Source organism: Trematosphaeria pertusa, assembly GCF_010094035.1.
Source record: "Trematosphaeria pertusa strain CBS 122368 unplaced genomic scaffold BU26scaffold_11, whole genome shotgun sequence".
Taxonomy (NCBI): domain Eukaryota; kingdom Fungi; phylum Ascomycota; class Dothideomycetes; order Pleosporales; family Trematosphaeriaceae; genus Trematosphaeria; species Trematosphaeria pertusa.
Genome location: NW_022987222.1, coordinates 498,596 through 525,840, shown reverse-complemented (window position 1 = coordinate 525,840; position 27,245 = coordinate 498,596). Strand labels below are relative to the sequence as shown.

The 27,245-nt window shown below is 54.4% G+C and overlaps 10 protein-coding genes across 10 annotated transcripts; 7 read left to right on the top strand and 3 right to left on the bottom strand.

Annotated features, from left to right (window-relative positions):
• Nucleotides 1-250: 250 nt before the first annotated feature.
• BU26DRAFT_567485 (uncharacterized protein) lies at nt 251-985 on the top strand (the record flags this gene model as incomplete). The annotated part of the gene is made up of 2 exons (XM_033833659.1): nt 251-388; nt 443-985. 2 exons carry the CDS (start codon nt 251-253, stop codon nt 983-985), a joined length of 681 nt encoding a protein of 226 aa, XP_033680973.1.
• Nucleotides 986-1,284: 299 nt separating this feature from the next.
• Nucleotides 1,285-3,689, top strand: BU26DRAFT_521491 (uncharacterized protein). Its single transcript, XM_033829546.1, has one exon. It carries the CDS (start codon nt 1,622-1,624, stop codon nt 3,533-3,535), a length of 1,914 nt encoding a protein of 637 aa, XP_033680972.1. The 5' UTR covers nt 1,285-1,621; the 3' UTR covers nt 3,536-3,689.
• Nucleotides 3,690-5,309: 1,620 nt separating this feature from the next.
• BU26DRAFT_59305 (uncharacterized protein) lies at nt 5,310-8,327 on the bottom strand. The gene is made up of 8 exons (XM_033834860.1): nt 7,953-8,327; nt 7,797-7,816; nt 7,255-7,748; nt 6,920-7,199; nt 6,486-6,817; nt 6,350-6,438; nt 6,101-6,302; nt 5,310-6,051 (listed from the first exon to the last, which is right to left on the bottom strand). Exons 1-8 carry the CDS (start codon nt 8,080-8,082, stop codon nt 5,436-5,438), a joined length of 2,163 nt encoding a protein of 720 aa, XP_033680971.1. The 5' UTR covers nt 8,083-8,327; the 3' UTR covers nt 5,310-5,435.
• A 561-nt stretch (nt 8,328-8,888) lies between these two features.
• On the bottom strand, nt 8,889-10,220 carry BU26DRAFT_461395 (NAD(P)-binding protein). The gene is made up of 2 exons (XM_033825063.1): nt 9,383-10,220; nt 8,889-9,250 (listed from the first exon to the last, which is right to left on the bottom strand). The coding sequence occupies exons 1-2, from the start codon at nt 10,058-10,060 to the stop codon at nt 9,095-9,097; spliced, it is 834 nt and encodes a 277-aa protein (XP_033680970.1). The 5' UTR covers nt 10,061-10,220; the 3' UTR covers nt 8,889-9,094.
• A 51-nt stretch (nt 10,221-10,271) lies between these two features.
• Nucleotides 10,272-13,281, bottom strand: BU26DRAFT_521489 (DNA repair helicase rad25). The gene has a single exon (XM_033829545.1). It carries the CDS (start codon nt 12,985-12,987, stop codon nt 10,579-10,581), a length of 2,409 nt encoding a protein of 802 aa, XP_033680969.1. The 5' UTR covers nt 12,988-13,281; the 3' UTR covers nt 10,272-10,578.
• A 1-nt stretch (nt 13,282) lies between these two features.
• On the top strand, nt 13,283-16,710 carry BU26DRAFT_521488 (uncharacterized protein). The gene is made up of 10 exons (XM_033829544.1): nt 13,283-13,541; nt 13,589-14,204; nt 14,252-14,349; nt 14,397-14,639; nt 14,689-15,042; nt 15,088-15,331; nt 15,383-15,885; nt 15,935-16,227; nt 16,383-16,436; nt 16,485-16,710. Exons 1-10 carry the CDS (start codon nt 13,446-13,448, stop codon nt 16,627-16,629), a joined length of 2,646 nt encoding a protein of 881 aa, XP_033680968.1. The 5' UTR covers nt 13,283-13,445; the 3' UTR covers nt 16,630-16,710.
• A 297-nt stretch (nt 16,711-17,007) lies between these two features.
• Nucleotides 17,008-19,722, top strand: BU26DRAFT_521485 (alpha/beta-hydrolase). The gene is made up of 5 exons (XM_033829543.1): nt 17,008-17,138; nt 17,211-17,347; nt 17,716-18,135; nt 18,182-18,316; nt 18,476-19,722. Exons 1-5 carry the CDS (start codon nt 17,076-17,078, stop codon nt 19,233-19,235), a joined length of 1,515 nt encoding a protein of 504 aa, XP_033680967.1. The 5' UTR covers nt 17,008-17,075; the 3' UTR covers nt 19,236-19,722.
• Nucleotides 19,723-20,600: 878 nt separating this feature from the next.
• BU26DRAFT_59047 (S-adenosylmethionine decarboxylase) lies at nt 20,601-22,911 on the top strand. Its single transcript, XM_033834768.1, has 2 exons — nt 20,601-20,978; nt 21,028-22,911. Exons 1-2 carry the CDS (start codon nt 20,858-20,860, stop codon nt 22,497-22,499), a joined length of 1,593 nt encoding a protein of 530 aa, XP_033680966.1. The 5' UTR covers nt 20,601-20,857; the 3' UTR covers nt 22,500-22,911.
• Nucleotides 22,912-23,739: 828 nt separating this feature from the next.
• BU26DRAFT_567476 (uncharacterized protein) lies at nt 23,740-25,220 on the top strand (the record flags this gene model as incomplete). The annotated part of the gene is made up of 4 exons (XM_033833658.1): nt 23,740-24,369; nt 24,425-24,607; nt 24,671-24,760; nt 24,822-25,220. 4 exons carry the CDS (start codon nt 23,740-23,742, stop codon nt 25,218-25,220), a joined length of 1,302 nt encoding a protein of 433 aa, XP_033680965.1.
• Nucleotides 25,221-25,604: 384 nt separating this feature from the next.
• On the top strand, nt 25,605-26,817 carry BU26DRAFT_59030 (P-loop containing nucleoside triphosphate hydrolase protein). Its single transcript, XM_033834761.1, has one exon. It carries the CDS (start codon nt 25,702-25,704, stop codon nt 26,695-26,697), a length of 996 nt encoding a protein of 331 aa, XP_033680964.1. The 5' UTR covers nt 25,605-25,701; the 3' UTR covers nt 26,698-26,817.
• The last annotated feature ends 428 nt before the right edge of the window (nt 26,818-27,245 follow it).

Below are 27,245 nucleotides of genomic sequence, written 5' to 3'. Positions count from 1 at the left end.
ATCCACTTCATGGACCCATTCAATGGGATCTTCTGTGAAGAGTGCAACTTGGCAAGACATCTATTTAAACCCAGTCTCCAACTTCTCTGTCCTCATCTTCTATTTCCAGAAAACCTAAATTACCGCTTCTAATATATAGCAATCTCACACACCGGAACGCTATCATATATCACAACACAGGATCATGGCTTGTCGCATATCTTCATCAACTTGGAGCTCCTGTTGCCATACTTCTCGACGATCGCGCAGCATGAGCAGGAGTCCAAGCCCCTTTAGTACGACATTTGTGTCCCGCCCCTCGTCACCTACGAGCATTCGCTCCGGCTCTATCTATGGACGTAGGAACAGTGCCCCTATTTATGACCCGGACGTTCCGCTTGACCATATGGTAAATGCCGAACCCACGTTGGTAAAAAGAAGTGGAGCCACTGACGAGCAACAGGATGATATCACGGCGCCCTGGGGCCGCTACCAGACTCCTGAGCAGATGCAAGCTTCTCCCTTCTACACTCGGATCTCTATCCCGGTCAATCCGAGCAGCGTTGAGCAATGGCGCGTCCAGTTCTGCAACTCCTATCGCAACCACATCGATGCCGTCCTTCCGAGTGTCAGTGATGCCAGTTTCACGCTCTCCTCTGTGCATCCCATTCCGCACCGCTATCTACGCCATCTCACGGTTGAGCACTTGTACTATCTATATGAGTATCTATTTGATGAGCTGTGGGAAGATCATAACCATGGTGGCGAGTTGGATGAGCGGGTTTCGGAGACACTGACGAGGATTCGGGAGTTGGTGTTAGAGAGGGACGACCGGGCCGTTGTTTCGGATGCGCGGAGGCGCATGCGCATGCTGAACGGGATGGATAGGAGGGATAATAGTCCGGCTACGACTCTTATGGATGTTGGAACGCAGACTGAGGAGGATAGTGCGATTGCACCGGACTCTGACCAAGCTCTGGAGCGTTCTATTAGCAATTCGGACTGAGACATACTGCGAGAGGGGGCTGGAGGTATTGGCATTCTGAGCTGGTATTAGGGTGCAAGCTGAGGAGGGCTTTGTAGGCTAGTTCTCGGGCCTTTGCGAGATTGATGGCTGTAAATTTGAGTTTAGTGCATGAAATATATGTTGATATTGTTGGTTCTATATGCAAAAATAGCTATGTTCAAACTGATTGTGCAGTAGACCTTCAACTGGGTCCTGTGCGATAGGTGGTCGCTTACGTCATCGTTGAGCCTCAAATCGGCACCGCGAGAGCTGCTGCCTTGCTCCTTCTCTACCCTCCATCAACAGCTAATCGACAGTATTGTCTCCTGCATCAATCAATCATAGTAGCTTCCATTCTTCGGAGTAGGCATACGAACTGACCATTCAATAAACACGTCCGAATGGGTTTGCGCTTCTCAGCGGGAATTCCACGTCGCTCATTCATGGACACACTTTCAATGGCCGACAGACAGCGAACATGTCAAGCATCACGGAAGATTGAATATATCGCTATCGGCCCTCGATCGCGAATTGAAGGTCTAGCGCATATGCCACGATGCTGATGCAGAGGTCAATGGTAAGGGAAACGCTCGAGGTCTTCGAGTAAGTATAAGTATTCTTCTTTCCACATACTCTATGCTTCCTTTCAGACCCCTCAACAACTTCATCGAGGACGCAGGAAATTACAATCCAGAAGCTATATACTATTTCCAAATTTCGACCATGCAAGTTGGACCACGACTCTTCGCCCTTCGGCCCTGCGACCGCGAAGTCATCGACCTCTTACGCGACCCGACCGTCCAGGTGTGCAGCCTGCCTACCGGAAGGACCCTTTACTTTGCCATCCCGTTCCCTGAGGAAGCGCTCACATGGCTCGATCATGCGGAGTTACTGGAGCTAGGGCGCCATCTAGATGACAACATCAACCTCCTCGTTCAAATCGCTGGTCCCGCTGCTTTTGAGCACTGCCTATCAGTCATGTATCTCATTGCAGACCGCATTGAGCACGTTTGGGATTATCCGGCCGTCTTGCCAACTTCTGTAGCAACAGACGTCGGAGAGTTTCTTCACTTTCTGAAATCCCTCACACCCGAAGAACATGAACTGCTCCATACCGGCCATGCTATCATCACGCTGGGTGGTCCCGATAACGGCTATCGCCTGGAACCCCCGACAGAGCGGGAACATGAACATGTGCGCATCGCTATGCGGAACTATAACGCTGAGCGTGTTCCGCTCTGCGATACGTGCTTCGGCAAGTTGCAGCACGGTTCAAGGAGGCCTAATCGCGAGGGACTCAAGAAGGATTGCTCGAAGTCGACGTTGGTTTCAACTGATGGACGGGGCCAGCTGATCCAACTTGATCAATTCAAGGCCTTCCTACAAGCCTTGGCCAACTTTGAAGCAGATTATAATCAGAGAGGCTATATACCACAGGTACCAGAGCATTTTCTAGGCTATAGGCTGGGTGCCCTGCTATTCCCAGAGATCCAGGTGCGGCCACAAGAATGGCGCATGTTCCACGAAACGGGTGAACTCCCTCGAGACGTTGAAGCCTGGGCAAGAACCCTCACGGAGAATCAGCTTAAACAACTTCACAACGACCTCGTCTATTATGGAAGGCTGGAGGTACGCGACTTCATGCATGCAATGCAGTGTGCACCGATCCCGGAAGGAATCGAGCAGGGCTTGAGCGAAATTTCCGCGGATCAACGCAGGGAAGCTTCCTTGAACGCCTTTTTCCAGACTCTAACGGATTTTGAGCTTGATCTCGTTCAGAAAGGCATGAAGGATGTTGTTCCGGATGATTCGGAGCTGGGCTGGCGCCTTGCCGAACGCTCTAAGACTGGAGACGGTAGTCGTGGCCAAGAAATCCACCGGATAGGAGCTGACTCCACAACGACCGATCAACAAAAAGTACCGGAAGAGCATTCTGGGAAGAAGGCCGTTTCACAGTCAATACCCGAACGGACAGAGCAGGCAGCACACAGAAGTTCTGCTCGGGGCGTTTCAATGAATGATTACTTGCAGACCTTAACGGATTTTGAACTTGATTGCTTTATGCAAGGCCTCCTGGGGATTGCCGCAGACGAGTCGGAACTGGGTTGGCGCCTTGTTGGACCGAAACAGAAGGGTTCGTTTATGCAGGGACCACAATCAGCTGTGTCTAGCGGTAGGCCAGAGAAGAAACCGACTACTAAAGCCTCCTGGTCCAACGTCGAAGCTCTCTACAAGGAATTGGAGTCCCTCAGCCTTGACGAGAAGCTCATGAATCGGGAGTATTGCGAGCTTGCCGCTCAGCCTGCTGTTCCTCGGCGAATGGAAGCTGCATCGGGCGAGAATTCTCCTTCGCAGCCGTCCAGGAACAATCATTCGCAGCAATCTCGCCAATCCATTCAGGATAGCCGTCGCACAGCACGTTCTGATATTGAGCGTCTCTCGTCCACAGAAGCTCGGCGCTCGCACTCCAGGCATAATGACTGGGTTTATGTTGGTGAGGATCAGCCTTCGTCTTCGCCGTCTTCCCCATCTCGAGATCGTCAGGGCTAGATCTGAAAGCCTTGAACTTGTAGTCGGCTGTGGTGATTGCATACTGGGGTTTCACATTAGGGCGAGTGCACATTTCATGCCATTCTCTAGGTAGGCTGGGCTTCTCCATAGAATTAGTCCATATCTACTCACTGGCGTACTATGCACTGTTTCACCCATTCCCTTCCAGATCTGAAGCCGTCTGAGATGCCATCTCTACAATTGTATCAGTATCCCGTTGCCCACCCTCCCGCTGACCTATTCAAACCTATTCCATTCACAGCACACAAGACACTCTCCTACGCGCTCAACCCACGCACCCAAACACCCTACCCGCAAACCCCCAGCGCCAAAAGAACAAACGCCCAAACACCCCATTCATACATTCAACCTCCCCCAAACACCTCTCACTCCACTCCACTCCACCCCCTACAAAATCCCCTCACCAAGCAAGCAACCATGTCCCAGCTCCTCACCTCCCTCTACACCTACATCATGACCTCCACCTCGCGCCCCCCAAAAACCACGCCCTTCCGCCCCAACCGCGTCGACGCCTACCCGCAGCTCCTCGCCTCCCACGACCCAGCCAGCGGCCCCAAACCCGCCCAAAAACCCACCACGCTGCTCCCGCTCCGCACCGCCGTGCCCAATACATCCTTCCTCGACGAAATCGCCATGGCGCAGTCCCACGCGTACTACGAAGAAATCGACAGCGTACCCGCCGCCGCCGTAGGCGCTGCTTCTGCGTTTGCGGCCACGGCGCACTGGTACGTCATCCACCCGCTGCTGCCGACGCAGGTGCGCGGGCTGAGCACGCTCGTGCTGGACGAGCTGCGCAGGTGGATTGAACGGAGTGAGGATGCGTATGTGGGGACGGCGAGGCAGGTTGTCGAGTTTCGCGAGAAGAGGGCGGAGACGCTGGGGTTGGTGCGGAGGGAGTTGAAGAGGAGGGGGAAGGGGGAGGAGGTTGGGGAGAATGAGGGGTATTTAGGGGCTTGGGAGGATGTGGAGGAGGATTTTAGGGAAGATGAAGAAGGGAAGGCGGAAGGGAAGGAGAAGAAACTAGCGGTGAGTTGGTATAGTAGGGACTGAGGTGGTGCAGAGCGTTAACGGTAGACAGGTTTGGCGAGCGAAGTCGGGTACTATTACTGAGGCGGGACTTGCGGAGGCGGATAGGATGGCGTTGAAGATGGCGGAAGAGATTAAGGATTTGGAGGAGTGGGAAAGGGAGTAGGAGCCGGAAGTCGGGTGAGTCCTGACATCTTGTTCGGGTTCTTCTTGTCAAAGCGGGTAGGTCTAAGGCGCGCTATGGGAAGCGACCCAGGGAATCTCTGCTAGAGTAGGGGAGCTCTCGTATAGGGCGCTGAACAGAGCTCGGTGCCAGAACAGTCCACGTTCCATTGCATAGATCTGAATTGCGTACCTTTTGCACTGAATAGCATCCCGTACGCAAGATTGGGTCGCTTCGCACTATCCGTCGCTAACCTTGCTATTGGCACGCATTTTACTCTCAGCACGCTTGCTGTTACGTTGTCGAGTACGCCTTCGCTGAACGAAGCATGGCGCGTTGTAGCGCAAATCCACGAGTTCGGACGGACGAATGACTTCCGAGCAGCTCCAAGCGCGCCGGATAGCGCCGCGGTGACCTCTCCGGAGCGGCGGTTTAACATGTTGTTGTGCCAAGCATGTAAAGGCCCGATTCGAGAGTGAGGCGGGTGGCGACGAAGATGATCGGCCTCTGCAAAGTTTCAATGACGATATGAGTGTCGCGGAGCATAAGCGGGCGCGGCGTGAGGGAAATCTCCGAAGGTCGAAATCACTCCAAGCTTGCCGAAGCTTCCGAGCGAGAGGTGAGGGAGCTGGGGGCCACGGCACCCAAATCGACGTCGGAGTTTGCCCCTATCCAAACGGCCGACCCTCTTCAAGCGCTCCCCAAGTCTGATTTGTTCTTGCCGGAGCCGGAGCCTTCATGCGTAACTGTCAGAGCATCCCACCCCGAGATAATAGCATCCATCGTCGCACTCTCAACGTCTGCCGCTGGCTTCCGCATATCCGCAACATACCGAGAGCGCACCACACTCGCTGCATTTTTCGTCCACTCCTCGCTCTGGTAGTAATTAAGCGTAGTAATCACCTCCATAGGCAGCGGTATCTGCAACGTTTGGCAAGTTTGCGTGAGTAGCCTAAAGAGAGGCTGAGCGTAGAAGACGTAGCCGGAGAGGGTTCTGAGTGCCCGTAAACAAGTCAAAAGGCCCTGATAAGGCTCGTTCGCTTCTGGAGAGAGACGCGAGTCGCCTTCGAATGCCACTTCTTCTAGTGAACCAAAGCTGGTTACCATGATGGGATGGAGAACGTATGGGATTGCGTTTACCCAACCGTGTTGGGTCTCGTGGAGTACGAGTAGGCGCCGGAGCTCCTTGATTGCGCTAGATGTGATTGAGTGTGCGCGGTCGCGGTATAACCCCACTGGCTCGTTGACGCTGTCGCGGTGGAGGAAGGGTTGGAATAATCGGATGATGGAAACATGATATTGCATCCTAGAGAGTGTGAGAAGGTCGGCTTTTTAGTAGAAGCGGGGAATCATACGCTGCAAGAAGGTGTTCGGGTGAAGGAAATTTGGTGGGATTAAGGCTTTCTGGTCGTGTGCCCCACCACGACTTCAATTTCAAGTACAGGTCTTCAATCTCTTCTGGTCTTGGAGGGATGGCGGTTGGATCGTCCGGATCCAGTGAGGTATTGGCGCATTCGAGAATAATAACATTGCGGGCACACTCGGAACGAAAAAGTGCTGGAGGTGGGTAAGGATGTGAACCGAAGTATGCGATGGAGTCTCACCTTCTCTGTCCGGAGTATCATCATATGGAATTCCAGTTGGCGGCTGAGATTTGAGTATCGTAGGAAACGGGTATGTAAAGGACATAAGCCTAGTATATCAGCACTCGGAGGAGGGCGAGTTGGGGAGGCGATATACAGTTGGAAATTAAACAATGCCCAGCCAGTAACAGCACGAGCCCTCCCCCACTTCTCCTTTGGCACGTGTTGTGGCTTCTGCATGGACCCTTGAGATAAGCGGAACAACCCAAGACTGTGAGCCATTCGACAGGCCTCTAGGAGAAAGGCATGGCCAACCTTGTCTCGGCCATGCTTACCCAGCACCATGAAGAGACATAAGGCAGAAGAGAGCCTCGGAAGACTGTCTTGCCCTTCTCCAAACTCCCACAGCCGCCTAGCCTCTTGATAGAACTGAGTTTGGATATTGTCCGAAAACGGCTTCGATCGATCTTCGATGAGAGGAGACTGGAACTAGCTGGATGTCAGTAAACCGCTACACAAGAGAACATCAAGATTCAAACATCAAGATTCAGCCTGATGAGAAATGCGGAAGGATGATAGAGTATTACTTACGCTTGCAGTAGCGAGGACTGCATTGACTAGGAGCTCAGAACAGAAATCTGTCCGCCCGGTGGATAAGTCGTCCAGAAACAGGTCCCAGTCTAGAAAATGGTAAAAGCGGTACTCCCACGTATGCCACGCGGACATAAGGAGGACGAGGAAATGAGTGTCATTGGTCACCTTCGTCCAGTTCCCCGTTGCGCGGAGCCTAGGGTCTAATGAACAGTCCATTACTGCGGGCCAAGTCGGATGTAGTATCACCTCGATTGATGGAGGAGGAAGAGGACTCGGACTATCTGAACTAATGTTGGTCAAAACTGTGCCTTCAAATGATGAGTGACACCGACCTAGCAGACACATCTGTATCTGATGCAAGTCTTCGTCTTTGACTCGCTGGGCCATCCGGTCCCGTAGGAAACGGGCCAGGAAAGGGTAGGCCAGCAGAAAAGTTGCTTGCACTAGGTCTAGGAGAGTCCAAGGCTAGTCGGAGAGGTGGCAGCGTTAAAGGATGGCCGGACTCAGACTGATGCCTACCTGGAATTTGATAAGAAGCGTGAATCAGGGCGTCTCTATGTTTAACGAAGTCGGCTAGGTCTTGGATGCGCTGAGAAGGCGTTGTGTCCTGGGGGTTATCGCGGATCCGCCTCAGAATTTCCAGGGCTTCTGGCTCTGGACGTAGGCGAAGGAAGTCATAGAGCTGGCGTAGGTTTGAGAGTTCTCCCTGCATTTCCTCGTTCTTGCGTTTCATCGCCTGTGAAGGCTTTTCATTTGGGCCGAGCTCATAAACGCATTCTGTGTTCTTTTGGGAACAGCATGAGCAGATAGGACGGACACCATCACACTGCAGCGGGTTAAACTGTGCAATAGGGCGTGGCTTGACTCTACCAACCTTCGATTTGCGTTTGCGACCTGGAGAGAATGCACGTCAGCCAACAGTCTAATATAGGCGGAGGTTTACTAGACGTAAAGATTGTCCTGGAAGGCTTCGAGAGAAACTAGACCGTCCTTGAAGAGCAAGAATTTAACTTTTGAATACTTGACATACATGCAACACAAGCTCCGAGTGTAACCGTTCGCTTAGGTTTCTGCGTGAGGGGTTTAATGGGTGGTAGTGGAGGAGGAGGAGGCTGTTCTTGATCCGTTGGGGCAGGCTGGAGCGGACGGAAGTTCGCCATGATAACACCAATTCAGAGCTTTGATAGTTGATGGCGGCGTCAAGATGGCCCAGCATTGCCACAGTAGAGAAGAGAAATGGAGAGCGTTGCAAAAGAACAGAGGCGCGAGCTAGGGGCGGAAAAATATCAAAAGTACTGCAAGGCAAACTTCGTCTGGCAACATGCAGAGCTACTCATCGCACAAAAGGTGAGTTTTCTTGTGGGGAAAGCTCGCTGAAGTGCTGAGAGTGGTAGGTAGGTTTTGGTGTAGGACACAGGGCGCTAGGAGACCCCGCGAGACAGCCGAGCTGCTCTGCTGCTTTAGCAACCGCTTCGGACTGCTTGGTCGGCAACACCTCAACGTCCAACCCACAAAGTGAGGCCTAGCTGTCGAGCACATCGCCACCCGGACAGCTTCATCCGATGCCGATCACGTAGCGTCTTTGAGGCAGACTTTCCGCCGGGATGTTCGCTTACAGTCTTTCGGAGCCAGCTCCGGTGGCGCAGTCACAACCCCACCATTGCCCCTCTGCCAAATCAACGGCTTCCCATTAGCGGCGGGCGTTGTGCCGCGCGAGCCTGACTGGAGCCCGCCGGCTGCAAGCAGCCGAGCTTATGCACAAGGCATCCTCGCATCAAATGGTACTGGCCTGAGCCGCGGTTGCAACTCAGCGGAGTGAGCGACCAGCGAGCCATTGCTTGGGATTGTGTCCTACTTTGCGCTGATTGGAGCAGTTCTCGAGAATGTGCAATACGTCAGTACCTGATGCGAGTCCGAAGGTTAGCTGTGAAGCCGATCGCTATATGTGATTGACAACCTGATTGAACGGCAAACGGTGTAGTGGGAACGCCGAGGTGACTATTCGGCGCTATAGTGGTCGCCGTACGGCGCCTCTGCGGCAGAAGAATGGTTGCTGTTCCGACATTGTTGGAGAAAAGAGAGACGGAGCAGTGCCGCCAAAGTGGATATGCTATTCAACCGTAAAAGGAGATGGATGGTGACGTTCGTGTGGTGACGAGGCGGGATCGCTCTTTACTGCACCTCTTCCTTTGTCCAGACTACTTTGCCCTGCTTGCCACCGTCCACGTTGATTACCTGCCCGTGGACGTGGCTGCTGAAGTTCGAACTCGCTAGGAAGAGTATGCTCTTTGCCACGGCCTGCTGTGGGATTGATTGGCACAGTGCAGTCTGCAGACATCAGTTAGCCAGGTCGTAAAAAGCTGAAGATAAAGGAGTCGGGATGCGCCTTCCTGAAGGTTTAACAGTCGAGGGGAAATTAGCGCCATTGGTTGTGACTAGGCAAAATGCAAAAGCACTCACCGTTGCCTGAGCCTCCAGGTAATACTGATTAGGATTCTCCTTGCATTCTTGTGCCCATCTGACTGTGTCGACAGGCCCAGGAGCCACAGCGTTGACCCTCGCGCCCGGCCACTCTCTTACCACCTCTTGCCTTAAACTCATCAGCAAACCACCTTGAACAGCACTCTTTCCCAGGCTGTAATCTGCGTTGAGCCGCTCGCCGAAGTGACCACTTTCACTGCCGATAATGATGAGGTTGACATTCCTCAATTCCCGCCCCTCGCTCTTCGCTTTCCGCAAACCCCGTAGCCATTCTCTAGCCGTGAGCCACGTACCAGCGACATTGACATCGAGGACGCGCTTCAGCTGGGCGAAGGATGCATCCGCGAACGACGAGTGTTGCAGGACGGAGAAGTCCAATGAGGCTAGCGCGATGCAGACTTCCACTGGTCCATACGCCTCAGTCGCGGTTTGAAACGCATTTTGTACCTCCTCTTCCGAAGAAACATCGCAGTGGATAGCTAGATAATTTGAATTTGGCTTCGTTTCTCGCACCGATGGGTAGCTGATATCCAGCGACGAGACATGGGCGCCTGCCGCTGCGAGGTGACTGACTACGACTCGACCGATGAGACCACCGCCGCCTGTGATGAGGACATGGGTGCCCTTGAGGCCTAAATCGAGGTTTGGAGCTTCCATTCGGTTGGCAGATGAGGTGAGCAAGGGGGAATGTCTGGTAGGTGATGGAACCTTGGAATGCTTGGTTGACGAGATCACAAGTGGGGGTTGGCATTGGCGTCCACTTCAGACGCGACTGCCACCTCTGGACAAACACCATGCCCATGGCAAGAGCAACTGCTGCTCCTGCACCCAATCAGGGACGAGAAATGATCATCAGATATCGAACTTTGAGGTCTATATAAAATACATTTTTTTTAGCACCTAATGCTACGTCTAGATTTCAGGTCCATGATAAATATCGAAATACAAGTCGAGTAGCACTCGTGGTATTAAGAGATGCCCATCAGAGCTGACAGCTCTTCATTGCGCCAGAAGCCACCCAATGCCAGTACAATATGCAATCGTCCCATTCTCCCATCAATGAGCAACAAAGCGCGAGCACTAACACCGAGCTAACGACCGGTCCATACTCCAACGCGCTGGCCGAATGCGGAAGCTAGACTCCTCTCTGTAGCATGAAGACGAGCTGCTACCGGTTACGTAGGCTTCTTCTTGGCATTCGCACTGCCCCTCGCCAGCTTCCGCAAGAAGTCATTCTTTACGCCCTTCTGCTTCAGATCCTTGTTCCTGCTCTTGTTGTACTCGATGTAGGCCATATCTTGACCACCAGACAGATCCGAGAGTGTGCCAGCCATCCTTCTCGCACCGTTCTTCTTCTTCTTTTTTCCCGCGGTTGACGCATACCTGCTCCCAAACATGTCCCCAGCGATCCTCTCCTCCGCGGCGTCCGTGTCTTTCGCGAGAAGAACATCCATGAGGAGTTCTCGTCGATCTTGTGCGGAGTAGAATGCTATATCGTTGCGTTGGTCTAATCCTTCAAGTCGGGTAATGACCTTGAATGCGTAGCCTTGATCGACTAAGAAAGCCTGGCGCTTGGAAGAATAATACATTTCGTCCGTATCTTTGGAGACTAGTGAATAGAAGAAGGCGTTGAACCCCTCGTCGTTCCTCCTCTTAGCCCGGAGAATTCGACCCAGCCGTTGTGCCTCTTGACGGCGGGAACCGTAGTGCGATGAAATTTGGATAAGGCAGGTCGCTTCAGGCAAATCCAGACTCGTGTCGCCGATTTTGGAGAGGAAGATGGTGTTGACCAGCTCGTTGTGCTGGAAGTTCTCCAGAATGCGCAGCCGCTCGGCCTGCGGGGTGTCGCCGTAGATGTAAGCCTTGTTAAGCTTCTTTGCGTACTTCTCCAGAGCATAGACGTTGTCGGAGAAGACGATAATCTTGTCGCCGCGGCGCTCATGGTAATCGATGAGGAACTGGCAAGCTTGGAACTTCCGAGGGTTCATAATAGACAGGAGAGCCCTCTTGTGCACCGACGCAGGCTTCAGCCATTCCGCGTAGAACTCTGGCGTCATCTGGCACCAGACCTCCGCGCACTGAACCTTGGCGATGTGACCTTGTTCCGAGAGTTCCTGCCAGTTTGCTTCGTATAGCTTCGGTCCAATCAGGAAATTCAGATCATCGATCCTGTCGTCCTCGCGAAGTAATGTAGCGGTCAGGCCTAGCTTTGCATGCGATGCGATGGAATAAGTGACCCTCTTGAAGATGTTGGCAGGTACGACATGTACCTCGTCGGCGATTAGCAGGCCCCATTCTCGTGACCGGATAAACTCCATAACCTTCTCTGAATCGTACGATCGATTCCGCATAGAGGTGATCATTGTGTATGTGCTGATAATGATACCGGCATTACGCGGGAAGCGGTTCTTGCTCTCGGCGGTGAAGACTGCGATATCCTCGGGGCTGATATTCGACCACTTCAGAAACTCTGCGCGCCACTGGACGACGGACATGGCGCTAGTGCAGAGAACGATGACGGACTTTTTGACTCCACATGCTGCTGTAATACCGACCAGCGTCTTGCCTGCGCCGCAGGGCAGAACGATGATGCCCGAGCGAGCGCGCGAGTTGGAGAACATCTTGCTCAGCGCCTTCTCTTGATAGTATCGGATCTGGGCATGCGGCTTCAAGTCAATGTCGAGCGTGGCGTTGACTTCGTCGTTGTTGAAGTCGTATTCCTCAGTCAGAGGAAGTCCTAGATCTTGGCAGCGCTTAATGACCGTTTCGCGCTCTTCACTCCGAATCTGGAAGGAGTGGACCTGTGCAACTTCTTCATCGTCGTCCTCCTCCCTTAGCGAGGCGATCATGTCGTTCGGCGCTTGAGGCTCTGGAGCAGGTTGTTGCGCGACCTGATTGGCGCCGGCGGCCATCTTCGTACCGGGTATTGCCATCACACCTATTTTGGGAGCAGCTTCTTGAATTAAGCCGGCTGTCGTATCTGCTCTGCATGATGCGACGGTCTCGTCTTTGAGCAGCCGCTGAAGAATAGTGGGATCGTCGCTCTCGATGTAGGACAGCGTCTTCTTCAGAACGATTTTCGCCTTCCCGAAAGAGGAGGTGGACTTCTCGATGAAGGAGACGAGCCCTGGACTTAGCGCTGTCTTTGAGTACTTCTCCAGTCTGTCAATGATTTCTTTGCTTGAATGTCCCACGGACACGGCGGCAAAGAGGCTGTGTGCGGTCAGTCTGTACTCATGCATGCGCGACACACGAGACTGCGGTTCGGCAATGTTGATCAAGAAGTCCTGGGCCTCATCGAATATGGGGCTAAATGATTCCAGGATGATGCGTCCGCGATAGTCGACCCATAGAGGGCGGCTGGCATGGTCCGGCTTCAGCGCGGCATCCCACTGATCCATCTTGAAGAGGAAGGATGCCGCATCTTTACGTTGCTCCGCCCGTAGCCTCTTCGCAGAGGCGTTGAGCGAGAACTCCTCCTTCAGCTTATCGAATAGCTCTTGGTCACTCAAAGCCTCTTCATCCTGCGAGTCCCAGCCCTCGTCGGCCTCGGCAGTTGCCTGGGCTTTGCGCTTCGGGGGCATGGCGATGTCTCGCGCTCAGGCCGCGCTTCGATGCTGGACGTCGCGCAGTTCTTGTATTCGAGAGCGAAGCGGAGGTTACGTGGGCTATTGAGTGGTGCGGCAGGCTTTGAGGTGATGAACGAAAGAGCAGGGTGGCGGAGGTGTGAAATACTGGATGAGCGCTGCGGCGATGCCAAGAACGGCTTAGTAAGGTGGCCCTTTCACAGCCGCGGCCGCGGGGAGGGGGTGAAATGAGCGAGCACGGCGGATGGGAAGGATGGGGATGCGGGCGAGAGAAGTAGTCAAAGGCCTGTGGCAGACGCCAACTGCAGTGAAAGATGCGCGTCGTCCCAAGGCGCGCGAGCATGTGAGACGCGGCGCCCAGTTTGGCATGTTTGCAGCCAGCCTGGGTTCAACTTCACCGACCACTATACCACGTCACCCCAACACAATGCGCACGTAATGTGACATGCATTCCAATGGGCGCTTCCGACTCCAAACTCAGCTTCAAGCAGGGCATCTTCCGCCTTTCGGAGCCGAAGCAGATCCCCGCCGATGATGCGTACTGGACAGGCGTAAGGCCGCCGGCTCCCTTCGAAGCTCCACTGACTCTCTCCTCTAGTTCTGGGAGCTGCCCGAGTCCGCTGAGGACGTCTTCTCGCTCTTCTCCCCGGCCGATATCCGTCGCACACGGGACAACAACCTAGAAAACCTCGAAACGCTTATCCTCGCCGTGACCTCGCGCCTGTGCGTCCTGCGCAATCACCCCTCGTTCCCCGATCCTGATCTTGCGCCCGAGCGAGATGCGCTGAATTGTATCCGTGTCCTTACCCGCATCTTGCCGTTTATATACGAGGCGGACCATCTAGAGTCATGGGAAGACAAGTTCTTCTGGGGAGCGCGGCGGAAGCGCAGCCGGCGGGGACAGCTTGTGGGGAGCGAGCTTCTCTTCGACGAGGCAGACCCGGAACAGACGCCAACCGAGAGAGAGCCCGAGTTCGAGAACGCGAAGCCGCTTGCCGAGGAGATCATCGACACGCTGATTGACCTGCTCTTCTTCTCCGAGTTCACACTGCCCAAGGTGCCCGCGGGGAAGAACAAGGTCACATACGCAATATGGCAGAGCGGAGTGGGCTGTAACACACCCATCGCTTCGACAAAAGAGTTTGAGAACAACAGGACGGAAATCTTGCGCCTGCTGCTCACGCTGGCGAGCAAGTCAATGTACATGTCGGCCAGTAGGTGTGCTCCGGTCGAAGCGGGGCTCAAGACTGACGGGTTGCAGATGTCTTACCTGTAAAAGGTGTCAATGCTATCACGTACATGGCGACTTGCCCCGACAAGCAGGTTGTGCTGTCGGTGCTATGCTCGCTTCTAAACACGGTAAGCGGAACGGCATCCCCACCATCGTAAACGCTAAGACTAGGCAGACTCTGAAATACAATCCTGCGTCATGGCGTGTACCCTACGATCACGTCGTGTTCAAGGATCAGAAGCAGATATTGGTCACGTATTGTCTGCAATTGCTCCTCGTCCTCATCTTGTACCCGATACCGGAGCCAGGCAACGGACCTCCGCCAAAGAACTTCTTCCGGCATTTTCTCGGCCGTTTACACCGTCCTCAGGACTTCCAGTTCTTGGTCGATGGCATGACGAGGATACTGAATCAACCAGTATGTATGATGGCTGGAATATGGAAGTGGCAATGCTGATTTGGACCAGCTCCAAGCGACCACTTCGTATCTGCCTGGGAGCCACAAGTCGTTGACGTGGGCGCCCGAGATGATCATGCTGTTCTGGGAAGCCCTCCAATGCAACAAGCGCTTCCGTTCGTTCATCATAGATACCGACCGAGCGCACGATTTTATCGTGCTAGTGCTCTATTATGCCATTGACCAGCGCAACGAGCCTACCAAGCAAGGTCTGGTGAGGATGTGTGTCTTTGTCCTGCAGACTCTCAGTGTGGAGCCCCACTTTGGGAAGAGCCTCAATAAGCCGTTTGAGGGCCAAGAATCACTCCCTGCGAGCATTCGGATCCCTAACTTTCACGGCACCTATGCCGACTACTTGATCACCGTAAGAGCAAGCGTTGCATGATCGGACTACACTAATGCCAACCAGTCTATTTACACCCTTCTTACCACCAGTAAAGGGAAACTGGATGCCATCTACCCAGCGCTGCTGGCTATCATCAATAACATAGCTGCCTATGTTCAGAACCTCGGACGCGCCCCCAGCTCGAAATTGGTTCAGTTGTTTGCGTCCATGTCTTCGCCGAGCTTCCTGTTAGCAAATGAGAACAACCACACCCTGCTTCAGTCTTTGCTCGAAGCCCTGAATGCCATGATTGAGCATCAATATCATCGTAAGGTTGAATAGGTGTGTGTGTTGGCTCTGAGGACTAACGTCTGACTAGATAACCCAAACCTTGTCTATGCAATCATACGGTCACGGAAAAGGTTCCAGGCTTTGCGAGAGTTCACGCTAGAGAGTGGGCAGGAAGAGATCGAGCGGCAGAATCAGCTGCGAAAAGAGAACGGGGGCGAGCTACATAGAGATTCGATCGACAGCTTAAGAAGTCCGACGGTCTCGCGTACCCCCACCTTAAGTAACGTGCCGGAGGAAAACAATGCGTTTACTATTGGAGACGACGAGGATTCAGACGCGGACGATAGCCAACACCCAGCTCCACCACGATCGCCATTGCAGTCCACCGGAGGTGCTTCAAGAAGCGCATCCATCGCATCGTCAGTTGATGAGTCGGTGCCTTTCCAACTGCGAGGCATGTCTGAAAAGGCGCGCGGAAAGATGCCTGTTGGACAGCCCGCATTTTCTCGGCAGAACAGTACGACGAGCCTGAACAGCGTAGCAACTCCTACTCTGGGCGCAAATGAGTTCTTCACCCCATCTACCGCATGGGTTAGTGCCACCTCGCCTATGCCTGCATGATGCTGATCATTTCCTTTAGATCGAAAGCTGGCTTCCGGAGTTGCCGCTGCACACGATCTTGATGCTGATATCACAGCTCAGCCCCAAGATGCCGACCGGGGGAAGCGTTGGTACGGACACGGCAGCTGCCCTGGAAACGATCCGCGAAACTGAAGTTCGGGGCATTGAGCCTTCACCTATCCGGGTTCATCTCTTCGAATGGTCGCCCTTGTCCCTTGGATGGTATGAGTCGCTACTTTGGGGATTCGTCTTCGCGGGAGAAATGCTCGTCTCCAAAGGCACGGCGGGCGTCTGGAACAACACTAGCATAAGGTACGTAGGTCGCAGTACACACTCCAGCATGTCTTAACTTTGAACTGCGGAAGCTCTTCCTAAAGGCCTTCAGTAGGTAAAGACCTAAGACATGCTAACGTGTTAACTTTCCCCCTGGTCTAGAATATCTGCTAATTGTTCCTCCACCTTTACAGGCTGTTTAAGGTCCAAGAAGCGGCTGCCCAAACACCGTCCCTGATGGCACCCAGGTAAGCGGGCGCGTCTCCTACGGTCGAGTGGTGCTAATGGCGAAAAAGAGGAGCGATCGATGCCGTCGGGGCTGGCGTGGTCCAGCGAATTGGTAGTCTTAATCTAAGGGGGTCGGCCAACCAGGCGTCGCAGCGGGGTACTACCAGCAGTGGCAACAACCCCGGCGGGAGAGAGAGCGTTCGCGAGGTCTAAGCGACCTGTCAGGTCGGTGACCCCAGAGAGTGGCCACGTTGCTATTTATTGTCGAAGAAATATTCAAGCTCTACGCTTTGATTGGTGGTTCTTGCGCTGCAACTTGTGCATGTCAATCCACCGTTCGTCGATCGGGTGCTAGCGGTGGCGGTGCTGAGCACTTTCGCCACAGCGTCCCCTTTAGAGTTTGTCACCCAACAACCAACGAGATACAGGACAGCCTCTACCAGGGCACGCCGTGGCGATCAGCCGCCTGAGGTTACGCGTTTTGCATCAGAGTAGGCGAGGTCCCTTATCTCCCTCTGCTAAGCGCCCATTTGGAATCCATTCCAAATAGAGCAGGCGCGCTCCTGTGCTTCGCGACTGCTTCTGCCACACTATGGGAAGTCGCGCTACTGCTCACCTACAGATCACACACATTCATTTGCATTTCCTTTGTCGTGTTCATGGCGCATGCAACAAAGAATGGGCGAGACGATGCAGAGGCTGTTACGCCTTACTCTATGCATGTATGCTCCGAACGCCCTTCAGTGCTTCCTCGCCATCACTACTCTGCTACACAACTGACCGTAGACTGGCAGGTGTCGTCCAAGTATCTGGAATTGACGAAGAAGAAACTGGAATTGACACGTCTGCCGCGCGAGCTCGATCTCCCGGAGCAAAGAAGATGGGACCAGGGTACACCGAAGGCGGTACTTGAGCCGCTGCTGGATTACTGGTGAGTGGCTCCAGGTGCATCTCACACTCGAGAGGAGGCATGCGTGATGGGCCGGGTATTCGATGGGATGGAATACGCTTATGGACAGGCATACTGCTATTGCTGGCATGTACTGTGAGCAACGACTTAGGAGGCTCAGTCCATTCCCCTTCACCCCATCGCATACGCCACGCCTACACATAAAATCTGCGGACTGGAGAGCACTCAACTCGCCGGATAGACGACGGACCGGGAGCCTGCCGTGTAGGTCCGCGACATCGGCACCCGCTGTTGGCGGAGGCGAGGAAGAGTGCATAATACTCGCGAACCATATCACACCGCACTACCTATAACACGCGTTTTAAGACGCTATACTAACGAGACTATAGGCTCGAGCAGTACGACTGGAGAAAGCAGGAGAGCCACTTCAATTCTCTACCCCAGTTCAGGACGACCATTACTCTGCCATCACCCACGAACCCGGAAACCTCGCAGTCGCTGCGCGTTCACTTCGTCCACAAGCGCTCTCAGCACGCAAATGCCATACCACTCTTATTCTGCCATACCTGGCCGGCATCCTTCATCGAGGTCCAGAAGATCATCGATGCGCTTACGGACCCTCACTCGCTGCCAAGCTTTGGTGCCGGCGCACTGCAGGCTTTTCATGTCGTGGCTCCGAGTATACCGGGCTTTGGGTTCAGCGACGCGAGTGCGATGGAGGACTTTGGGCTGAAGGAGACTGCTGAGGTGTTTGATAAGGTGATGCAGCGGTTAGGGTATGAGCGCTATGTCGCTCATGGCGTTGGATGGTGAGCCACGCTTGCTATCGGCAGAAGAATGTCTAACGTGTAGTAGGGGCTTCAGCATCTGTCGAGCATTGGCTCTGAACCATTCGCATCACTGCGTTGCTGTCCATACTGCGAATCCGATGTTCCGCAAACCTTCGTTCAAGTGGAGCCCCATGGCGTTTCTGAGGTACCACATCGCAAGGTACGTAAGTAGCGCGGTACATACTGGTATCTCTCCGTCTTAATTCTGTAGAGCTTCTCCTGAAGGCCTTCAGCAGATAAAGACAACACGGGCATGCTATAGCGTTGCCTCACCCCGTCAATCTTAGACATTTGCTAATGTGCATTGTTCTGTTCGCAGGCTGACGCGGGCGAAGGTCTCTCTTCTCAGCTTTGGCTATGTGCCCATGGAACTACAGGCTCCTGCTCCTACTTCGGGCTGGGACAGCTCGCCGACTACTCAGGGCTCTCCTTATTCGGATGGGCCGCTTGGCGCCGCTCTCGCTCGTGGCTATTCGCACCGTCCACAAACACACGCCTTCGCTCTGTGCGACTCGCCGATCGGCCTCCTCGCCGGACTACTTGATGCAATACATACGCGAGCGCCCGCGATATCTCCCGTAACGTCGCGAAGTCGTTCACCATTCTTGTCTCTGGAGGAGCAGGACTCGCTACACGACCGCTCGTTCCACGAAGAGATCGGATCGTCCCACACGGAGCGCCCGCCACAGCCACTCAGTCCGCGCGACAGCGAGATCAATGCGAGAAATTACACGTGGTCGCCTACTGAGGTTCTCAACTGGACTATGATGCAATGGCTACCGGGTGTTGAGGCGGCCCACCGCTGGCTTCACCGCGCACATTTGGATTGCTCACCGTTGTCAGACTTTTCGAGCACGTACTGCCCAGTGCCACTAGGAATAAGTTCCTTCCGAGCGCGCAACAGCCACAGCCCTTCCACACCGCTGATGTGGGGCAGCGCATCCTGGGGAATCGCGTGGGTACGGAGGCACCAGCGACCGGCCTCGACGAGCCCGGCGTGGGAGGCACCCGATCTTCTCGTCCTCGACATGCGCGAGTGCTTCGGAAGCATTGTCAACTTTCCCACTCAGGCAACTTAGGCCTGCTCGCACGGCGTCGACGATAAAATCCGTGGATAGCAGCTATAGGTATATTGTGGCATCGATATGCGCATATAGCTAGGTCGGACAATTAGTTCCAGAGGAGCCGGCGAGTAATTTGAAGAGGGCGGATGGGAATCGAAGGTAGAGATGCAGGTGGGAGCAGTAGTGCTTGCTGTGTTCGGTGCGGAGGACGCAGGGTGTTGCGGCTGCAGGGCCTGGAGTGCATTGCGGCGCAACCGGCAATGAGTGGTTGGAGCCCGGCGTTCCTTGGTCGGGGTAATCTATAGTTGGGCAAATGCTGTATACCTGGGTATGGGTAGGGAAGCGGGCTGCTGGGCATATGTATAGTGTCGGTGTATATGATGTATGCTGTGCTTCTTTTTTTGGCACGTCCTCATCAGGGTATATTGGCGGACGCAATGCGATGGAGGATGCAATTGAGGCTGTGGGTGGGTGGGGACACTCGCGCACACCGGCAACGAGCAATACATGCTTTTCTCAGTCTGATCTGGGGTGCGATGCGGTGTGAAAGTTGATGCTGTGGACCGACGTGTATGGAGAGGAACCTGGAAATATTAGGAGCGGGGCGGGCTACCACCGACAGCTGCCTTGGAGGCGACGGGTCGCGGATCGGCCAGCGGCGTGTGCTGTCGCGTGAGGGCCCAGCCACACCTGCAGGTTACGTCGGTCGTCAAAATCGCTCACCCCAACGCACCTTCGAAAATTTCGAACCAGAAGCAATTATCACCTGTCCACGCTCCCGCCTCGCCACCTGACTTCACAAACAGACTCCTGGAAGTTTGCTATCCCCGTCAGAGTAAGCTTCTCTCCTCACACTCGCGTAATCCCGTCGTCAACCAGCGCGCCCGCCAGCATTTACACGTGCAAACCGCTCACCGCACGCAGTTGCACCCTACGCTTCAGCTGCCATTGCCTCCCAGGACCGCTCCACAACCTGTCCCAAGTCACGACCGTCAAGCTGGCAAACCTACTCTCGCCGTGCCATAATACTGCCTAGGCTCTAGAGCCCGCAGACCGTCTCCTCCACCGTTCCAACCGTCTTTCATGCGTCGCGAGGACCTGGTGCGATTCCTGTCTAAGCCCGCAAAGTGAGTTCAGCCTTTCACTTCCAATACGGCGACCACCCCTCCCATCTACTGTACAAGCCACTTTCGAGACGGCGCTGACCGACACAGGCCCAGATAACACGCGCTACGCCCCTCTACCCACCCATCCCCAAGACCCAACAAGCAGATCTCCTCGTCTGCTGGACCCGATACTTCCCCAGGGTATCGGAATCTAGTCGCTCGAGGACCACAACCGGCTGACACCATTTCTCGGCGCAAAGCCTCGTTTATTCCCCTTTCCGCCCGACCTCCTTAACGCCCTTCACGGACGCTCTCATACTTTGCGACTGCTGCAGCTGGCAGCCGCCAGCCCTCATACCCTACCCCTAACGTGGGCCTTCTCTTCTCAGGCGAGCACCGCATTGTTCGTCTGGGTGGCAGATTGTGCTTCACCGCCAAACAGCCAACCAAGCCCTAATACCTCTTTCGAATACCACAAGTCAGAATCTCAGTTCCGCCGTACCGTGTGCTTGCACGTCACTTCGCCAAGAGATGGTCAACACTGAGATCCCCAAGAACTACACTGCGTCTCCGTCTTCGTATATGGGAACCCCGCATTTGACAATCAACAAGGAGGCTACTATTGATCTCGATTCCACCAATGCATTCGAAGGTATGCAGTTCTAGTACAGGTGGCATGACAGGAAGCTGACGGAATACAGGTCCCGAGAAGCTGCTAGAAGTATGGTTCAGTTCCTCCGCCACCGACCTGCCCGGCCGTGCTGGTCCACGCGGGCTCAAGGCCGTGCCCGCCGACACCTGGAAGGAGATGCTGGACCTGGTCAATTGCAAGGTTCTTTCGGTCATTGAATCCGAGCATGTGGATGCATATCTGCTCTCCGAGTCCAGCATGTTCGTGTTCCCCCACAAGGTGGTTCTCAAGACCTGCGGCACCACGACCCTGCTTTGGGGCCTTCCTCGCCTGTTGGAGATTGCTGCCCTTGACGCGGGCTTCCCTCATGTGGCTGCTCAGCCGACGTGCGGAATTGCGGCAGCTGCCACCCCGTACCGCGTCTTCTACAGCAGGAAGAACTTCATCTACCCTGACCAACAGCGTGGGCCCCACCGCAGCTGGCGCGATGAGGTGCGCTACTTGGACCAGCGGTTCCAGGGTGGCAGTGCGTACATGATCGGCAAGATGAACGGCGAGCACTGGTACCTCTACATCACTGGTCCGGATACTACTTTGACTCCACCACCCAGCCCGGAACGAGAGATTCCTGAGACGGAGACCAAATTGATGAGCCATCCTCAGCGGCTGCTCCCAGGGCAGATGACGGACGAAGAGGAAGACGAGACTCTGGAGATCCTTATGACTGACCTCGATGAGAAGAACTCCCGTCAGTTCTACCTCGAGGACGCGAGTGCGGTCGCGGAAGGTCGGTTTTTCCAGAAGGCTCGTGAGGCTCGCAAGAATGTTATCTCATCCCTTGGTTCTATCCCCGAAGAGAAGTGCGAGAGTCTCGGTGGCTCCACTGCCCTCAACTCCGCTGCCAACACCTATTCAGAGGACTTTGATGTCTTCGAACAGACCTCGTCTGATCACTCGGGCTTTAGCTCGGACGAGGATGAGTTGACCTTCCCTGAGGAGCTGACCACTGAAGGTCACACGCTTGGCACAGTCGTGTCCGAAACCTGTGGTCTGGCTGATGTGTATCCTACCTCCAAGTACCCGGATGCTCGTGTCGACGCCTACTTATTCACTCCATGTGGCTTCTCCGCCAACGGTGTTATCCCGGCTCCCGGTGGCGCTCCCACCGGCACCAAGAAGGGCTCTGACGCAACCCACTACTTCGCCGTCCACGTCACCCCAGAGCCCCAGTGCTCCTACGCCTCGTTCGAGACCAACGTCCCCGCTCGTCAATGTGGTCGTGAGACTGCTGACATCGTGGAGCACGTCGTCGGCATATTCAAGCCTGGTAGATTCAGCGTTACCATATTCGAGGCGAAGCCTTGCGGAGAGGAGGGTGTTAGCAAGAGCATCATGAAGAGCAAGCGCATGGACACTATTCTTGGCTACAGGCGCGTGGATCGTATCGTCCATGACTTGGACGGGTATGATCTTGTCTTCAGGTACTATGAGCGGGATGATTGGAAGGGGGGAAAGCCGAGGTTGGGAGAGATTGGATACTAAGTGGTGATGAGTTGAGAGGGGGGAAGGGGAAGAGTGGGAAAATGCAGAAAGCGGCGGCTTTCGGAGGTGTGTTCGTGCATTCCTTGTTCTTTCTTTGTCCCGATATTCATCTGTGTGGTGTGGCACGGTCACCTAATGCTGTGGATGTTTGCCGAGAACAGTCTCCTCTGCGGTCATTACCGTACCCCTCATAGGAGTGTCCTGTCGGACCCTCTCATATTTCTGTCATCTTCTATACAGTCGCTCGTTTCAAACCTAGTTTTCGAGGAGAGCTTCAGTAAATAAGAGTCTGTCCGTTCTTTTACCGTGTCTGTCCTACTATCACTTAGATTTGTGCTTATGTTATACGGTATTCCAAGGTTGTAGGCGGATTACACGCAGACTACTCCTTCTGTCTAGGCTAGCGCGTTGCTCCTGCCATTACTCTGCGGATTACGTATCTCTTGTCCCTTCACTTAGAACACTCCACTAGACAGAATGCGCGAGCACCACGAAAGACGGTCTATGCTTCAAATTCTTATTCAAGGTAGCTCTAAAGCAAAGTTTGGTATGTTCCAGGTGGTGAGCGTCTCTCTATTCCTCTCATCTTTCTTGCGGATACTCTTGCCTGATGTATGATGTAGTACGCGGTGCGCTTGAAGCGGTATTTTGTCTCACTTATCGTGGATTAAATCGCCGCCCCCGGTGGGTTTGTGTCTCTCAGCACGGCCGCTGGTAGTGCTGGGGTAGATAAGAGCGTCTGTTTCTTTCATCTCACCTCTACTTTTCTTCGGTACTCACGTAGTGCGGCTTTTCGTCTTATAGTGCAAGATTTGAAGACCTCCATGGGGCTTTGGCTTCATTTCCTACGATACTAGGCTGCTAGGCTAACTGAAGCTCTAGGTATTACTTTTGATACGGCCTCGTCGTACGCTTCGACCTCATTGCAGCTTACTTGGGCATATCTCACCTAGACTTACCAGCGCTGTTCATCAGCTGACACAACCGTCCCATGTTAGCTCAAAGGTATGGATATATTCCCTCTACACATCTTCTGCCCTCCTCCGCCTTTAATCGCTTGTGGCTTCCTTTACTAATAATACTATAGCATCTCTGACGGACACTACTCCCTACCGCCTTCTATCCTCCATCTGCGATACCATCTTTCCCTGCCTGCGAACCTAGCTGGCAGAGACCGGGCCCCGGCAACGGCATCTACTTCAGCGGCAGTCTCCGCCGTCCTCCGAACCACACAAAAATAATGGCCCGAAAACCACCATCTCAAAAACCTAAGCGGGCTCAACGAGCTCAACGAGCTAACCGGGCCAAGTCCAGGTTCGAGACACCGGCGCCATTCAGAAGAGGCATCACGCCGTCTGTGGCAACGTATCGCCTACGTCGGCGAACGCGAGCGCCGGCAACTTATTGCCCGCAGTGGCCTCAGATCGATGGGGACGAGGAAGAGAACGCTCAAGAGATGGTTCAGACTGTCGCCGATCATGAAGAGCATCATGAGGGGGTTGACCATATCAGTGGTGGACCATTCTCATCCACTGGAGAAGAAGTCTTGTCCGAAAGCGACCTCAGCGGCTTTCCCGATGATTTCTCCGAGAGTGCCCATGAGATTGTGAGAAGTACGGCGAACGGAACGCAAAGGCGTACATGCATTGAATCCTTTTCAGACCATGAAGAGGTCGAAGCTGGAGACCACAGGAGCCTCCGGGCGAGAGCGCGGCAGGAAAGGCCTACACTAGACCGCATTGTTGGCCCGTCGAGACAAGATCGGCCCGCCCGCGAGATACCCATGAGCCAAGATGGTCCAGTTCTGAGCAAGAGCAGAGCGCAGCGTGAAGAAGTCAGGTCGGAATTCATCGAATCAGATACAGGCCAGGTCAGTCCTCCTCCTCCCCTCTGTTCAAGAGAGAATACTAATGTTCCGGTACTAGGAGACGCTGGAACAGCGCCCGGAATCGGAGGAAGCCGAAGAAATTGGAGTGATGAAGGTGGATAGTGAAGATACGGTTCATTATGTCCCGCCCACTGCTTCAGACCCCGCCGCTTCGGCAGGCTTAAGAGGATTCCGGAGACAGCCGGAACCAGGGGAACCAAGCGGATTCTCAAACGGAAGGGTAAGTGGCTTGAGAACACCCCCTCTTGACATGGCATTGCTGGCTAACATGAAATCGAATCAGATATACCCAAACCCCCGCAACCCCTATCTGCCAACCCCACCCCGACCGCAAGAGCAGTGTAGCGAAAGAGCCAGTCCAAGGAGCGAAGCAGTAAGTATTCCCTCCCCGTCCCAGCAATTCCGCGCATCACATCCTAAACATATTTCTCCAGCAGGCCTACACCATCTGCCGCCCACCCCCCACCGCACTCCCCCCCTCCCCAACTACTCCGCCTCAAGACCCCACGCACATTTTTCCCCACCTCAACGCGCGTCTAATCGACTTCGAACGCCTGACCAGGACCACACATCCGTATCTGACCCACGCCACCGAGCCCTCAGTCATCTACGACCTTCTGCTCGCACAATACATAGTCGCGGACTGCGTGCGCGAGGCCCGAGAGCAGCGCTTGCGCCCGGTTGATGAACTTGAGTATCTTCGGCTGGTGCTTAGGTTCCGGGAAGAGCGGCCGCTGCAAGCGGGGAAAGAGTATCCGGTTAATAAACTGTGGTTTGTGATGTTTGTTAGGGAGTGGTGGGGGAAGAGGGCTGGTGTAAGGGGGCGGGAATAGGGAGGGAGTGGTGGGGATTGAGGTTCGCCCGCTGCCGACTGCTTTCCTTGCTCTTCTTTCCTTTCTAGTAGTACTCGGTATGGCGGAGCATTAGAGGCTTCAAGCATCTTAAGCGGTGCCAGATTCACACTATCTGTCTCGGGATCTTCTTTTCTTTGGCTTCCCAGTGCGCTCGAGGATTTTTGGGTCTTTGGATAGGATGATTTCTTTGGCGGGTTGGATCAGAATTCTATCTTCTTGCATAATACTCGTAGCAGAATAGCATGCGCAATCGATGTGTAAGTTCACACGTTTAGAAAAGAAGGAAGGTGGTAGGTAGCCTCCTACGCCAAGACCTGCGGACCTCCGATCGCGCCGCCACTTTTCCTCGATTTCAAATCGCACCCTCGACCTTACCACCACCATGCCTAACCCTCGCCTGCAAACTCCTCCTAATATCTCCATACTACACCTAGCATCTCCAGGCTGAGCAGCCTCCACAATGCCGCTCGAAAATATCAAGAACATCGTGCTAGTCCTCTCGGGCAAAGGCGGGGTAGGCAAATCCAGCATCACCACTCAGCTCGCCCTCACGCTCTCGCTGCAAGGCCACACCGTCGGCGTCCTCGATATCGATCTCACGGGCCCCTCGATACCGCGCTTTTTCGGCATTGAAGAGAGAAAGGTCAGACAGGCGCCAGGCGGGTGGATACCCGTGCCCGTGCACGAGACGCAGACGCTGCCGACATCACACCCCACGAATGGCAATGGACACGGACAAGGGGCGCAGAAAGAGATCGGGGCGCTCTCGTGCATGTCACTAGGTTTTATACTGGCGAACAGGAGCGATGCAGTGATATGGCGCGGACCGAAGAAGACGGCGATGGTGCGACAGTTTCTTACGGATGTCCTATGGCCGCCGCTCGACTTCCTGCTCATCGATACGCCGCCGGGAACTTCGGACGAACATATCTCCCTGCTCGAGAACCTGCTCAAGCAGACCGCGGAACCGACATCCCCGCCGAACCAGCTCGCCGGCGCCGTCGTCGTCACCACGCCGCAAGCTATCTCGATATCCGACGTCAAGAAGGAACTGAACTTCTGTAGGAAGACCGGGATAAGGGTGCTCGGCGTGGTGGAGAATATGGCGGGCTTCGTGTGCCCGAATTGCAGCGAGTGCACCAACGTGTTCAGCAAAGGGGGAGGAGAGATCATGGCGAGGGATTTTGGGGTCCCGTTTTTGGGCAGCGTGCCGATTGATCCGGCGTTTGTGATGTTGATTGAGGAGGGCATGAGGCCGGTATATCCGAAGGGCACCACGGTGGATGGGAAGACGATGAGTGTGAGGGATGAGGGGACGGGGCTGGCGAACGGGGAGGGGGCGAAGGAAGAAGGGTTATTAGTGGATAAGTATCGGGATTGCTCGCTGGCTCCGCTGTTTGATGGGATAGTGGGGAGGCTGGTGGAGGATATTAAGAGTAGGAATGGAGGGAGGTAGGGAGGTGGATCGGGTGGGACTGGTGGAGGAAGATACCACGATGCAATGAAGTTAAGAAGGTGGATTGAGATGACGTTGCGACCGCCTCACTCGACTTCGCCATCTCGCTCTCTATCACCTGCAGGCTTCCAACCAGTACCTCTCTTTTGCAGCCATCCACTTCGGGAGCTGGGTGATATCTAGCACTATCAGTTTCAGTATTTTCACGACTACCGCCAGATCCTTCCACACTCACTACCTCATCTGTCGGCTATGATCGGGCGTGCCGCGTCGTCATCCCATCTGCTCGGTCCAGCTCCTATCCGCTTCCGCCACCAACAACACCGCTTCCGTGACTGGATTGAGGGGAAGGCTTCCTCCCAAGCTCCGCCGGACATCTGAGCTCCTTTCTTTGCTTGACGTCCTCCATTTGACATCTGATATGTCGCTCACCGCTCCCTGGACGGCGTCATCTGTGACTCGGGCCTTGCCCCCACGCTCCAGCTTCAGGCTCCTGTTTTCCACCCTATTACATATCCATCCTACTTCATGGCAGAACGCACAGACTG